This window comes from Procambarus clarkii, chromosome 13 (genome assembly GCF_040958095.1).
Source record: "Procambarus clarkii isolate CNS0578487 chromosome 13, FALCON_Pclarkii_2.0, whole genome shotgun sequence".
NCBI lineage: Eukaryota > Metazoa > Arthropoda > Malacostraca > Decapoda > Cambaridae > Procambarus > Procambarus clarkii.
The window spans coordinates 35247198-35261739 of NC_091162.1; the positions used below are offsets into that span (position 1 = coordinate 35247198).

The 14542-nt window shown below is 44.6% G+C and overlaps 1 protein-coding gene across 1 annotated transcript in view; it reads left to right on the forward strand.

Annotated features, from left to right (window-relative positions):
• The window catches only part of LOC123757281 (peroxisomal acyl-coenzyme A oxidase 3), a 249864-nt gene that overhangs the window by 143236 nt on the left and 92086 nt on the right, over positions 1–14542 (forward strand). The window contains exon 7 of the mRNA XM_045740829.2: positions 3532–3661. Coding sequence (XP_045596785.2) covers positions 3532–3661 — 130 coding nt within the window. The remainder of the gene's footprint in view (positions 1–3531; positions 3662–14542) is intronic.

The following is a 14542-nucleotide window of genomic DNA, read 5'->3' on the forward strand; positions in this document are numbered from 1 at the left end:
CAGACGCAGACAGGTCACCAAGATCTGGTAAAGATGCGTAAATACACTAAGTGCCAATTACAAACTAGGTAAGACAACAAAAACGGCAAGCCTGAAGCCCCACCACCAATTGTGCCATTCCCAGAACCCTGGAGAGGAACTTGGCAAGAAGTGACCCGGAGGTCCAGGGGCACCATCCAGGTACCCGGCAACAAGAGAAGCCAGACCGGAGACAACAGTCTTCCGAAGAGAGCAAAGAATCCAGGGCGCAGACTGCATAAGTCCAGAAGAAATGCAAGGCCTGTGTCTGCACTAGAACAGGCGGAAACCTCAAAAATATGGGGCAGAATAATCACATCCAAACGCACCCACATGAAGATGACATGACGAAGCACAGGGGAAGAAGCCCACCCCACCAGCCCCGAACCCCCCAAAGGGGGAGAAGCCGCCCGACGCCACCAGAGACCGGAAGACAACCACAAGCGAGAGCCAACAGAGCAAGCTGCCAACCCCAGCGTCCCATCAACAGAGAAGGGAACGGGACCACTTCCAAAAGAAATTGTATATATATAAATACACACATACATGTACATATATATATATACACACATACACATATATACAGTGGTACCTCGGATTAAGAGTGTCCCTGTTTACGAGTTTTTCGGATTACGAGCAGGATTTGCAAGGAAAATTTACATCGGAATACGAGCGTTGCCTCAGAATACGAGGGTGTTGATACGTGTACAGGCCGACCTAGCGCATGGTGGCACAGCGATTGTCCCTCAGTTTACCAGTGCCTCGTGCCCAGTGACTATCCTGCATGAATTCTTCACCAGGATTTACAGTGTTTTGTTGGATTTTTGGCCATTTGACCATAAAAGTTGTTACTATATATCTCACCAAGGGTCCCAAGAAAGCCAGTGGTAAGGTTCAAGGGAAGAAATTGTGTGTGAGGATGACAACAGAGAAAAAACAAGAGATCATTCGGAAGCATGAAAATGGTGCACGTGTTGTTGAATTTTGTAGGCAGTACAACATAATAATAATAATAATAATAATTTTTATTTAGGCAAAGGTACATACATAAAGAGATTTTACAAAGTTTGTTGGCTTTATAGATAAGAGCTAGTACATACAATGCCTAAAGCCACTATTACGCAAAGCGTTTCGGGCAGGAAAAAACACTACTGACTAAAGCTTAAAACTAATGGGTAAAAAGAAAAAAATGCGTTGAGTACAAATAAAAATAGAGGTAAAAGAGGGGGGAACATTGTTGAAAAAAACAGCACAAATACAATTACAAATTATTACAGAAAATTACATTAAAACAGCGCTGATTTGAAAAACAAAAAAAAAACAAAAAACATACATGGGTTGACAATAGAGGGGTAAGGTAGGTTACAGGGAATTTATTAGGTATAGCTTCGTTTTTAACTTAAACTGGTTGAGAGAGGTACTGTCTTTAACATGGTTGGGAAGGTCATTCCACATTCTGGGCCCCTTGATTTGTAGAGCATTTCTGGTTTGATTAAGTCGTACTCTAGGAATATCAAAACTGTATTTATTTCTGGTGTGGTGCTCATGGGTTCTGTTACAACCTTCAATGAAGCTTTTGAGATCAGGATTGGCATTACAGTTTAGCGTTTTGTATATGTATAGTACACATGAGAGAATGTGCAGTGACTTAATGTCTAACATATTCAGGGATTTGAGTAGGGGTACCGAGTGATGTCTGGGGCCAGAATTGGATATTGTCCTAATAGCAGCTTTGTGTTGAGTAATTAGAGGACGTAAGTGATTTTGGGTAGTAGAGCCCCAAGCACAAATACCATAGTTGAGATATGGATAGATAAGAGAGTAATAGAGAGTCACCAGGGCAGGGCGTGGTACATAATATCTGATCTTAGAAAGAATGCCCACAGTTTTAGAAACTTTTTTTGATATGTTTAGAATGTGTCCCTGGAAATTCAGCTTGTGGTCAATGAGAATGCCAAGGAATTTGCCATCTAATTTATTACAAATCTGGGTATTGTTTATTTTGAGATTTATTTGATTAGAGGATTTATTGCCAAATAGAATATAGAAGGTTTTGTCAATGTTAAGGGTGAGTTATTGTGAGGGTATATTGTAAGGGTGAGTGAGTTACAACAAATCCAGGTCAACGATATGCACTATACTTGCCAAGGAAAAGGACATTATGAGTGCTAAAGTGGCAAAAGGCATAATAACAATCATTAAACAAAGACCACAAATACTAGAGGATGTGGAAAAGTTGTTATTGATTTGGATACACGACAAGGAGTTAAAGGGTGATAGTGTTTCAGAGGCCATCATTTGTGAGAAAGCCAAGGTATTGCACGAAGACCTTATAAAGAAAACCCCTGGAACAAGTGCAGATACGCTTCTAACATGGATTAAAAATTTTCTGACTGATAGAAAAATGAGGGCTGTGTTCAGAGGCAATGTATCGGACTGGAGAAATGTCACAAGTGGAGTACCACAGGGTTCAGTTCTTGCACCAGTGATGTTTATTGTCTACATAAATGATCTACCAGTTGATATACAGAATTATATGAACATGTTTGCTGATGATGCTAAGATAATAGGAAGGATAAGAAACTTAGATGATTGTCATGCCCTTCAAGAAGACCTGGACAAAATAAGTACATGAAGCGCCACTTGGCAAATGGAATTTAATGTTAATAAATGTCATGTTATGGAATGTGGAATAGGAGAACATAGACCCCACACAACCTATATATTATGTGAGAAATCTTTAAAGAATTCTGATAAAGAAAGAGATCTAGGGGTGGTTCTAGATAGAAAACCATCACCTGAGGACCACATAAAGAATATTGTGCGAGGAGCCTATGCCACCCTTTCTAACTTCAGAATTGCTTTTAAATACATGGATGGCGATATACTAAAGAAATTGTTCACGACTTTTGTTAGGCCAAAGCTAGAATATGCAGCAGTTGTGTGGTGCCCATATCTTAAGAAGCACATCAACAAACTGGAAAAGGTGCAAAGACATGCTACTAAGTGGCTCCCAGAACTGAAGGGCAAGAGCTACGAGGAGAGGTTAGAGGCATTAAATATGCCAAAACTAGAAGACAGAAGAAAAAGAGGTGATATGATCACTACATACAAAATAGTAACAGGAATTGATAAAATCGATAGGGAAGATTTCCTGAGACCTGGAACTTAAAGAACAAGAGGTCATAGATATAAACTAGCTAAACACAGATGCCGAAGAAATATAAGAAAATTCACTTTCGCAAACAGAGTGGTAGACGGTTGGAACAAGTTAGGAGAGAAGGTGGCGGAGGCCAAGACCGTCAGTAGTTTCAAAGCGTTATTTGACAAAGAGTGCTGGGAAGATGGGACACCACGAGCGTAGCTCTCATCCTGTAACTACACTTAGGTAATTACACTTAGGTAATTACACACTGGATATTTAATTCTCATAGATCACACACACTCATGTTAAAAAGTAAATGACATTTAATTTTTGTTTGGTTTGCATTAATGTCCTTGGTATTATTGCAGGAAGTGATACTTGCATGGTTTGAAAAATCCATTCGTGAAGCAGAGGTAGCCCTGCAACCTGTTCTGTACCGACTATGTGCATTGTTTGGCCTCACACAACTGGAGAAGCACATACCACAACTTGTTGAAGGTAACATTACAGCAGGCTTAGATGACAATTGACAATAATGTGACTGAAGATACGATGACCAAACCACACATCAGAAAATTTTGAAATGGTGATGTTTTGCTCCATTCTGGACTATTATCAAGTCTTGTAAAACAAGAAAGGAAAGCACAGGCATATATAAGGTAAGAGAGTAAGAAGAGAGGTGAGGAGCAGGTAAGAGAAGATAAGAATAAGATAAGAATAGGATGAATATAAGAATAAGATAAGAATTTAGGATCGTACATTATTTTTGCCTGTACCTTCCTCTTTTCTATTACATGACTTGATAATGGTCCAGAATAGACAGAAACATCATTTCTCCATTTTCTGATATGTGGTTTGATCATCACCGCAGAGTTAGTTTTAAAATTATTCCCAGGAACTCAATTTCTCAAACTTGCTCAAATGCTTTCAACTTTTTTGTACATAATCTACTAGACAAATGCTCCAACTTTGTCTAAATGATCACCAAGGTATCTTGAGAAACAAGAAAATAAAAATTAATTATATAATGGAATATTGAAAATTTCAGATTTTCAAATCAGCTTCAAAAATATAAAATACGTATCACCAATTGTCATTTGGTGTTATTATGCTCTCAGAATAGTATATGATCTTCATTTTCATAGATATAGAATATAGGTTTTCAGTATAATTTACTGCAAAAAAAAAGATGGTCAATATGACATTTGAAATATGTGCCAAATTTATACAACAAAATTTATAACTCCAAACATTTAGGGTATATGAAAAATCTCCCGCTTATAGAATTGTAGAACAGACAGACAGCTGTGTACACTATACAGTGGGGCCTCGACTTCCGATGCTAATCCGTTCCCAGAGACGGATCGGAAGTCGAAGCGAATTTTCCCATAAGAAATAAAGGGATTTGAATTAATTCGTTCCCCACCCTCCTAAATATTAACATAAAAATACAATTTATACTGAATACAATGTTTTTTTCTAACTACAATACAGTACCAAAGTTACTCTTACCTTTATGGAGGGCTCTTGATGGCGTATGGAAGATGGAGATGGGGGAGGAGGAGAGTTGTTACTGTTTGGAAGGGGAGTCCCTCTTCCATTATCACATCAGGCAGTGATGTTTTCTCTGGGGTACTCTCTCTCCTATGTTTTACCTGAATACCACTAGGACCTGGTTGTGGTTCAGTGCTTGTTTGTCTCACTACAAATTTGTCAAGAGACATTTGTTTTTCCATTCGTTTTAACATTTGTCTGTAATGATGCATCACTTTAGCACCCATAATGTCCTTTTTCCTAGCTATTATGGTGGATATCGTTGACTGAGATTTGTTGTACTGCCTAGCCAGTTCACCTACCTGCACACCATCTTCATATGTACGAATGATCTCTTGTTTCTGCTCTATGGTCATTCTTACATGGGATCTCATATGTTGAGCCTTACCACTGACTTTCCTGGGACTCATGGCGTATTATATAATAATTACTTTAATGTTCAAAATGCAAAAAAACACCACAAAAGCGGAATTTCTTATAGGTGCGATCGTCACTAAGAGGGTAGCTGTAGTAAACTGAGGCCGCGATCAGATCAGATCAGACCGCGTGACCGGGAACCACGCGCTCGGCCGACCCGAACGTGTACCAACAAATATCGGATGTCGAGTCACATTTTTCGATGAAATTTATATCGTAACTCGAAATTATCGTAAGTAGGGGCAATCGTATGTCGAGGGGCCACTGTATGTGAAAATGATGAGAATTGGTCAGAAACTGGATTTTTGAAGCTGGCTCAACGTTGAATTTCTTGTTTTAGAGATAACTGAAGTTGAAGTTATCAACAATGAATATGGTAGTCCTAATTTATTAATTTACTTGTATGTTTTAATAAATATTGCTGGGGATTCGTACACTAAAATGTGAAAGTTGAAGGTCAATATGTTTTGAAATGAAGTCAAGAAAAAATATACAAAATACATTCTCATATGTACTTTATATATACAGTACAGTACATAAAATTAATAATATAATATATATTTACAATACATATAATAATATAATGACAATGTCAGACCACGGAGGAAAAATGAAACAGGAAATTTCCTTAAGTACTTTCGTATATTAAATACATCTTCAGAAGGTCATTTTACAGATCGAGTGATGGGTATAAATAGGCAGGAAGGAGTGGTGAAGTAAGGTGAGGTACAATACTTGGACAACGCAGACGGCCCATTGGCCCATCAGATGCACCCAATTGGCACATCCGATGTAGCCCAATGGCCCATCTGATACAGCAGACATACAAGCATAATATATAGGTAATTATAACATAAAGAAGTAAATATATACAATAAATTAGTGAGACAAATGTTTTTCAATGATTCTACTTAAATCGCCCTTTAGCTGATCTATTAGAAATGGATCTAAGTTATATAGACCACTGCTAATATTCAAATTACTTTCTTTGGTGATCTGTATCAAAGCAGATTCAATTATGTTTCTGTTATAGGTGCTTTTACAATTTGTTATTGAAGAAGCACTCTCCCAATCAATTTGATGAGCTTTTTCTGACAAATGCACAAACAAAGCATTAGACAATTGGCCATGTCTTACAGAGTATTTATGTTGCGATATTCTACATTTTAAATCTTTAGATGTTTGCCCGACATAGAACTTGTTACATTCCTTACAAGGTATTTTATAAATGTCATTTATAAATGTCATTTATAAATGTCATTTATAAAATACCTTGTAAGGAATGTAACAAGTTCTATGTCGGGCAAACATCTAAAGATTTAAAATGTAGAATATCGCAACATAAATACTCTGTAAGACATGTCCAATTGTCTAATGCTTTGTTTGTGCATTTGTCAGAAAGCTCATCAAATTGATTGGGAGAGTGCTTCTTCAATAACAAATTGTAAAAGCACCTATAACAGAAACATAATTGAATCTGCTTTGATACAGATCACCAAAGAAAGTAATTTGAATATTAGCAGTGGTCTATATAACTTAGATCCATTTCTAATAGATCAGCTAAAGGGCGATTTAAGTAGAATCATTGAAAAACATTTGTCTCACTAATTTATTGTATATATTTACTTCTTTATGTTATAATTACCTATATATTATGCTAGTATGTCTGCTGTATCAGATGGGCCATTGGGCTACATCGGATGTGCCAATTGGGTGCATATGATGGGCCAATGGGCCGTCTGCGTTGTCCAAGTATTGTACCTCACCTTACTTCACCACTCCTTCCTGCCTATTTATACCCATCACTCGATCTGTAAAATGACCTTCTGAAGATGTATTTAATATACGAAAGTACTTAAGGAAATTTCCTGTTTCATTTTTCCTCCGTGGTCTGACATTGTCACATTCTTAATCACGTGTTTATTTTCGTGATATACACACATAATAATATAATATATATTTATAATGCATATAATAATATAATATATATTTACAACATCTGATGGTTTCGGAGTCGGGGCAAGGTTTAGATGGTCTCGGGCGGTCTCGGGGGATGCCCTTTCTGGTGTGGCGATGGAGGCCTTCAAGTCCGATCCCCCAGGTGAAGCCTCTGGGTCTGACCAGTGAGCCCCCCCTTCTGTTTGGCTTACTCGGCTGCACTGGCCTTTTCTTTAGAGGTCGGTGCTCTGGGGGATGACTCCGCCCTAGGTCCCGAAGAGGGGAATCCTGAGGCTGGGGTGGGGCTGACTTGGGGGCCTTGGGCTCCGCTAGACCCTGCCTGGGGTTTTTCTACCCTCAGAGAGGGGCTTATTGTTACGAGAAGTGGGGTTCTCTTCCCTGCCCCCCTCTGCGTACGACTTGGATTTGGTGTCTGCCCCTCCCCGGGTTCGGTTCAGTGTCCTCTCAGCTATGTCGGTTCCATCTTTCCAGAGGTTCTCGGCTTCCCGCATCCAACCGTCTGCGGTGCAGGCGACCCTTGCAGCTTATGTCTTGTGAAAGGGTTTATGCCTCGGTGATGGATCCGTCGTCTTTCAGGTTTGGGACTTTGTTCTCTTTCTGGGTCCGTTACGAGGTTCCGGAGTCGTCCTGGCTGGCGGACTGTCCTATCTTTGCCTTTGAGGCCTGACATTCTTTGTCATTCCCGAATGCTGAGTAGCACAAGGTTTCTCCTGTGGTTCAGGTTTTCCTGGGGGGCGACCTTGAGCACCTCAATGAAAGCTTGTTTGCTCCTGCCCTTCCCCGGGATGTTGGTGTTCTGCAGCTCCATGTGCAGGTTCCCTCCCTTTCGGCTGCGCAGAAGCCGAGGATTTGCGCGCCAGGGGCCTCTTGGCTTCGGCGTTGTGCTTCTTTTCCCTCCTGGAGCTGTCTTCGGACTGGCTTGGGGAGGACGTGGGGGCGCTTGGGGCTGTTCTGGGGTCCAGTGCCTTGGGCTCAGCTGCTCGCACGTTGGCTGCCTTGTTGAAGCTCTTTGCATCGATATTGGGGGTTGCAGTTGCCCAGGTTAACACTTCCTGGCTCGCGTCTCAACAGACAGTGCTTGCCTCCTCTATGGAATCTGCCTGGGCCCTGGATCTTAGGATGTCTTCGCCTTTTTGTCTGCTGTTTTTTTGCTCCTGCGGCCATGGCGCAGTATATTCAGGCGGCGTCGGCCAGTTGCCGTTCGATGTCGGACTTGTTGGTTCTCCGGGGTCCCAGGGGGGGTGCCTTAACAGAGGGGTCGTACCAGGGCTCAGGGTTCCCTCTCGTCGTGGTAGGCCACTGGGACCAGATTCGGGCTCGGACCTGCCTTCGGCTGGTCGGTGCGGTGTTCGCCCTGTTCTCAGTTCTGGGTATTGTAAGATGCACCGGCCCTTTTGCAGTTCCCCCCATTGATGGGGCGATGGGGGAAGTCTTGCGCTGTTCGCTCATGCCTGGTCCCCTATTTGTGAGCATTTTGGGTCGTTTCTTTCGGCCTGTGGTGGCGTTGGGTGGGCCCCTCCTCCTCCTGGGGGTTAGGGGCTGGCGGGGCAGGCCTCTTTTTCCTGCGCTTCGTCGAGTCATCTTGGAGTGGGTTCCCTAGGGCGTCGTCGAAACGACGGCGTCCCTCAGATGGGTTTCCCGTCTGTTTCCAGTGCTGAAACAGGACTGTGCAGACCTGCGGTTCATTCTGGACTTGTCCCGTCTGAACCCCTGGGTTTATTGCCCCTCCTTTCGGATGACTACGCTGTCCCAAGTTTGGCTCCTGTTCGAGCCAGGTTCTTGGATGGTGACCCTGAACCTTCAGGATGCTCATTGGCACGTCCAGATTCATCCGGGGTTCAGGGACTGGCTCGGTTTTGTTGTGGGGCGGCAGTGTTACCACTTCCGTTGTCTCCCATTCGGGTTGAACCTGTCACCTCGTGTGTTCACACGCCTTACACGGGTATTTGTGGCCCGTCTGCGTCTTTTAAGTGTTCGGCTGTTGGCCTACCTCGACGACTGGCTGGTTTGGGTTCCCCAGCTTGCCTGGTTCAGGTTCTTGGTGAACTGGAGGAAGTCCCATTTGGTTCCCTTCCAGGTTCGGACATGGCTGGGTCTTTTGTGGGACTCTCGGACCGCTTCCTTGTCTCTCCCTTCAAAGTCTCTCCTGCGGCTGCGTTCTCACTTGCGCCTGTTTCTGGGGGCTCCCAGGTCACCCGGCGGTTGCTCGAGGGGCTGTGCGGAAGCCTGAACTTCGCATTGATGGTCAACCCACCGGGTCGGGTTTCGGGTTTAGCTTCGTCGGCTGTTCTTGGTCCTTCAGGGACGTCCCTTCCGCCTCTCTCGCGATCGCTGGGTATGGACCCCAGGGGCCTTGCGTCGGCTACTGCATCGCTGGCTTCCTCTTCAGGTTTTTCGGGGTTCGGTGCCTTGGCATCTACCCGAGCCCTTGCTCGATGTGTTCACAGACGCGTTGTCTCTTGGCTGGGGTTTTGTGACCAGTGCTCACCAGGCTAGCCAGGGATGGTGGGGTCCGTCCTTCCGTCAAGTCCACAGCACAATGCGGGAGTTCACGGCAGTGTGGTTTGCTCTTCGGAGGGTTCGGGTCGCCCACAGGTCGACGATCCGGCTCCATTCGGACTGCTTCCCGGTGGTTCATTGTGTGAACCAGGGGGATTCGATGCGGTCCTTGGCTCTTTGGCGCTGGTTGCTGCGGGTGACTCGTCTGCTGAGTTCTTGGGGTTTGGCTCTCCTGGCAGTTCACGTGTGGGGCATGTCCAACATCTTGGCTGACGGCCTGTCCCATTTCTTTCCCCTATGCACGGAATGGACGATCAACGCCGACTCCTTCAGTTGGCTTTGCCGGACATTTGGTTGCCCCGAGGTGGACCTCTTCGCTTCGGCGTGGTCGCAGAGCCTTCCCCTGTGTGTGTGGCGCCCTTCCTCGACGGCCTCGCAGTTGGGGTTGATGCCTTTCGGCTGGACTGGTCGAAGTGGGGGTTCCTGTACCTCTTTACCCTGGTTCAGCTGTTGCTCCAGGTCCTGACTCGCTTGGAGACTTGCCAGGGGAGAGTTGACTTCTTGGCCCTGTGGTGGTAGGCCCAGACGTGGTTTCAGGTGCTGCTTGCTCGGTGTCCAAACCCGGAGGTTTTCCCACGGCTCCGCCTTTTCCAGCAGATCGGACCGGAACGTCATGTGGCTGATTCAATCTTCTCCTCGAGTCTTCGCATATATTATTTTTGACTCGAGTTTATCATCGTCTCTATGGTGATCAGGTGGCCTCCTTGTTAGTGTCCCACCTGTGGTATCATCTCGGCGGCAGTACGAAGTTTCCTGGCGGTCCTTCCGTTTCTTCTTGCGTCATCGTCGTTGTACTTTGCTTTCTGTTTGGGTGGTGTTGTCTATTCTCTCTTGGTTGTTCCAGGACCATCACCTTATGCCTGACACTGTCGCCTCGTATCGAGCGTCTTTGGCAGAGCCGCTTCAGCTTGCTTTCGGTATTGATGTTACTTCTACACCGTTTCGCAAGCTGTCTCGTGCATTCTTTCACCTCCGGCCTGCTCATGTGCCGCCTGAGGCGTCCGGGTCATTGGACAGAGTGCTCTCTTATTTTTCTTCTCCTCGGTTTGTTGTGGCCCCTTCGGTTTAGGATTGTTTCTCCAAGGCTCTTTTTGTTGGCTGTGGCCTCTGGGGGTCGGATTAGGGAGCTTCATGCTCTCCTCCGGCTCAGGGGTTTCTGCTCTTTCGGTCTTCGTGATGGTTTTGTTCGTTTGCAGCCGTCTCTTTCTTTTCTGGCAAAGAAGGAGTCTGCTGCTTTCTGGAGGGGTCCCTGGGTTTTGGATGCTTGGTTGGTCAGGCTGGGAGTGCATCATGTTTTGTGTCTGGTTGTGGCTCTTCACCATTATTTGCGCGCCACGGCTTGTGTGTCCAGGGATGCGCTTTGGGTTGATCCAGCTTCCCTTCTTTCCTGTTCAAGGGTGTGGATCTCCCAGGTCGTCCGCAGAGTTATTAAGGCTAGACAGCCTGCGGTCTAGCCCCGTGCACATGACGTTCAAAAGTTTGTTGCTCTTGCTGCCGTCTTTGGCAACATGTCCTGGGCTGACATATGGGTGCGGGGTTTTTGGCAGTCGAACAGGGTTCTGGCTGCTCGTTACCTTGTGAACGTCCCTGGGCCTAGTCGGGCCTGTGCCGCTTTGGGTCGGCAATTGCAGCCAGTTGTCTCAACTTTGAGTTGAGGAGTGAGCAGCGACCGCCTCCCAGGTAAGTCCCTAAGTTTTTCCTCTGTTGGTAGTTAGCTCCGGGGAGCTGCAGGGGCTCCCCGCAGAAAATCAGCGTTGAATGTAATAAAAAGCCATTTTCTGGGTGAGGCCCAGAGGCTTCCCGGCATCCCTCCCTCCCTCCAGTTGGCAGTTTGTCGCGTGTTTTGACATCCAGCCTAAGAACTAAGGGTGGATAGCCGGCGTGTGGGGTTTGGGGTCCCACCCTTTCTCTTCTCGGGGATGGAGGAGCTGCGCAGACAGTGGCGCGGCGAAGTGTGACATTATGATCGTTTGCTCGTTTCATTTAGGGGAGTTCTATCCACTTGTTCGGCTTTTCGTAGCAATATTTTCACCAGATTAGGGGCTTGTTTTGGTATGCTTACGTTTCCGGGTGCCTGACCCTGTCGATGGCAGACACAGAATACTTCCAACCACATGGGGGGTTTCTATAGGCCATTGCTCCCCTTGCCTCTTCTGAGGAGGCCAGGTTCTGGCTCGTGGTTCCCGGTAGGCCCATAGAACTCCATACACATGACTGATGCCAAAGTCTGACATTAGCATGTCAGCCTAGTAAGCTCCGGGGAGCCTCCGGGTCTCACCCAGAAAATGGCGTCTCTTAACATTCAAAACTGTTTTTTTCCTTATCTTTGGGTAATTAGCTCCAGAAAACCAGAAAACCAACATTAAATGTAATGAAACGCCATTTTCTGGGTTAGTTCCGTTGGCTCCCGGCATCCCTCCCTCCCTCCGGTCGGCGGTGTTTTTCGTCCTTTTTTTGACATCCAGCCTAAGAACTGAAAGTTGGGTCACCGGCGGGTGGGTCTGGGGCTCCCCCTTCCCCCTCCTTGGGAGGGAGGGTTACACTAATATCGGCATAACAACATGATGATGGCATGCTAGTTTGCTAATTTTCATTTGGGGAGTTCTTTCCACTTGTTCGGCATTCGGTCGCAATAGTTTGACTACAATAGGGGTTTGTTTTGGGGCGCTTACCTTTCTGGGTGCCTGACCCAGTCGTTGGCAGACATAAAATGCCCCCAACCACAGAGGGGTCTCTATATGCCATTGCTCCTCGTGCCTCTTTAGAGGGGGGCCAGGTTCAGGCTTGTGATCCCTGGTAGGCAAGAACTCCATGCATTGACTGATGTCAGAAAGATATACATATCCATTGAACCTGGATAGCTCCGGGGAGCCTCCAGGACTCACCCAGAAAATGACGTTTCATTACATTCAATGATGGGTTTTTCCTAAGTTCATTTATTGATTTTATAAATAGTAATAAACGTGATATATTTGCATAATTTTGTGGGAGATTTTGACTGTTTGTATTAGTAAAACTGAACATATTTCTGAAAATCCAATCATACCAATCTTTTATTGTATGCTAATGTGATAGAAGAGTGTCCTAGAAATAATTTAATTTGAAATGTGTGGTTGTAGACATTTTTTGAAAATGTGTAAAATTCGTTGAAAAAAGAAATCTCATTTTCTATTTAGGCTGCGATACTGAAACTTGGAACAGTTACAGCCCTTTTCATATACTGTACTGTAGAACTAGTCAAAAAAGTTTGATTGCAATTGAACAACTTTTAATATCCTGGTTGTATATGCCCCTTTAACCACTGTGATGCGCCGAGTTTATTGTAATTACTGAAGTGTAATTACCTAAGTGTAGTTACAGGATGAGAGCTATGCTCGTGGTGTCTCGTCTCTCCAGCATTCTTTGGTAATATAACGCTGTGAAATTACTGACGGTTTTGGCCTCCACCACCTTCTCACCTAACTTCTTCCAACCGTCTACCACTCTGTTTACAAAAGGGAATTTTCTTATTTCTCCGGCAGCTTTGTTTCGTTAGTTTAAATCCATGAACTCTTGTTCTTGAAATTCCGGGTCTCAGGAATTCTTCCCTATCAATTTTAACGATTCCTGTTACCATTTTGTATGTAGTGATCATTGCACACAGAAATCACAATAACGTGATGCATCAATGTGATGTGTAATGAAGTAAGGGCAAAGAGGTATAATGGCCTATTGACATAGCTCGAGTGCATGAGGGAGTTGTGTAAAACCCTGGTTTGTGTCTCGGAGAGACTGCAGGATCCAGTAAGTTCAGTAGAACTTCGGTTTCAACTCTTTTTAACCATGTCGTGGCTCAGTCGATTAAGGCAGCGTCTGGGATGTTCTTGGACGCAGGTTCGAATCCTTGCCACGGTCCTTGTAGATTTGTTCGTAATGATCATATCGCCTCTTTTTCTTCTATCTTACAGTTTTTGCATATTTAATGCCTCTAACCTCTCCTCGTAGCTCTTGTCCATCACTCCTGGGAGCCACTTAGTGGCAAATCTTTGAACCTCTTGCAGTTTGTTGATGTGCTTCTTAACCTTTAAACTGCGCACACGTCATATGACGTGTTGAGTAACTTACCAAAAATTGCGCATCATGTCATATGACGTGTTGGAGTACTACGCAAGATTTAAACGGCCCACGGATACACGGGGTTCACCTCATCTTCATCAGGACTCTTGTAAACGGAAGGCATTTAAAAAAAATCATGTGCAACATTCCCGGGTGTTAGGACCTCAGTACTGAGGGAGCCACCAAAGCTGGCGCACGCAGCATGAGCTCACAGCACTGCTGTTCAGCTTGTGACCGCAGCATTGCCTAAAAATGTAAAAATATATAAGTACATGCTATTATTTAACGATGATAGTATTACAGGAGGCCCCTTACTGTGATAAAAATGTTCAGGATTCTGATAATAGCAGGATTGTTGTGATAATTAGTGCTGAAGTGGGAGGAGTAATCTTGGTGGGGAGGGAGATAGCGTTATTTGCTGACTCTGTGTGACCACCTTTTACTGTCTGGACTCACTATACCAGCTTAGTCATTCGCTATCCTGAACAAAACATGCAGATACTTATATATAAAGTATGTATATAGTGAATAAAAGCAAAAACAGTATAGTGGGAGGTAGTGGGAGGAGGATGTGGGCGAGTCAGGTGAGGTGAGGGAGGGAGGGAGTGACAGCCAGTGGCAGGTTAGCTGGTGTGTGGTGGTCACTCGTTGCAGCTGTTTGACTCAGCATACCAACTTAGTGATTCCTTATGGAGAACACAAATGTAGATATGTGTGTGTGTGTGAATGTTTGTGTGTGTATATATATATATATATGTCGTACCTAGTAGCCAGAACGCACTTCTCAGCCTACTA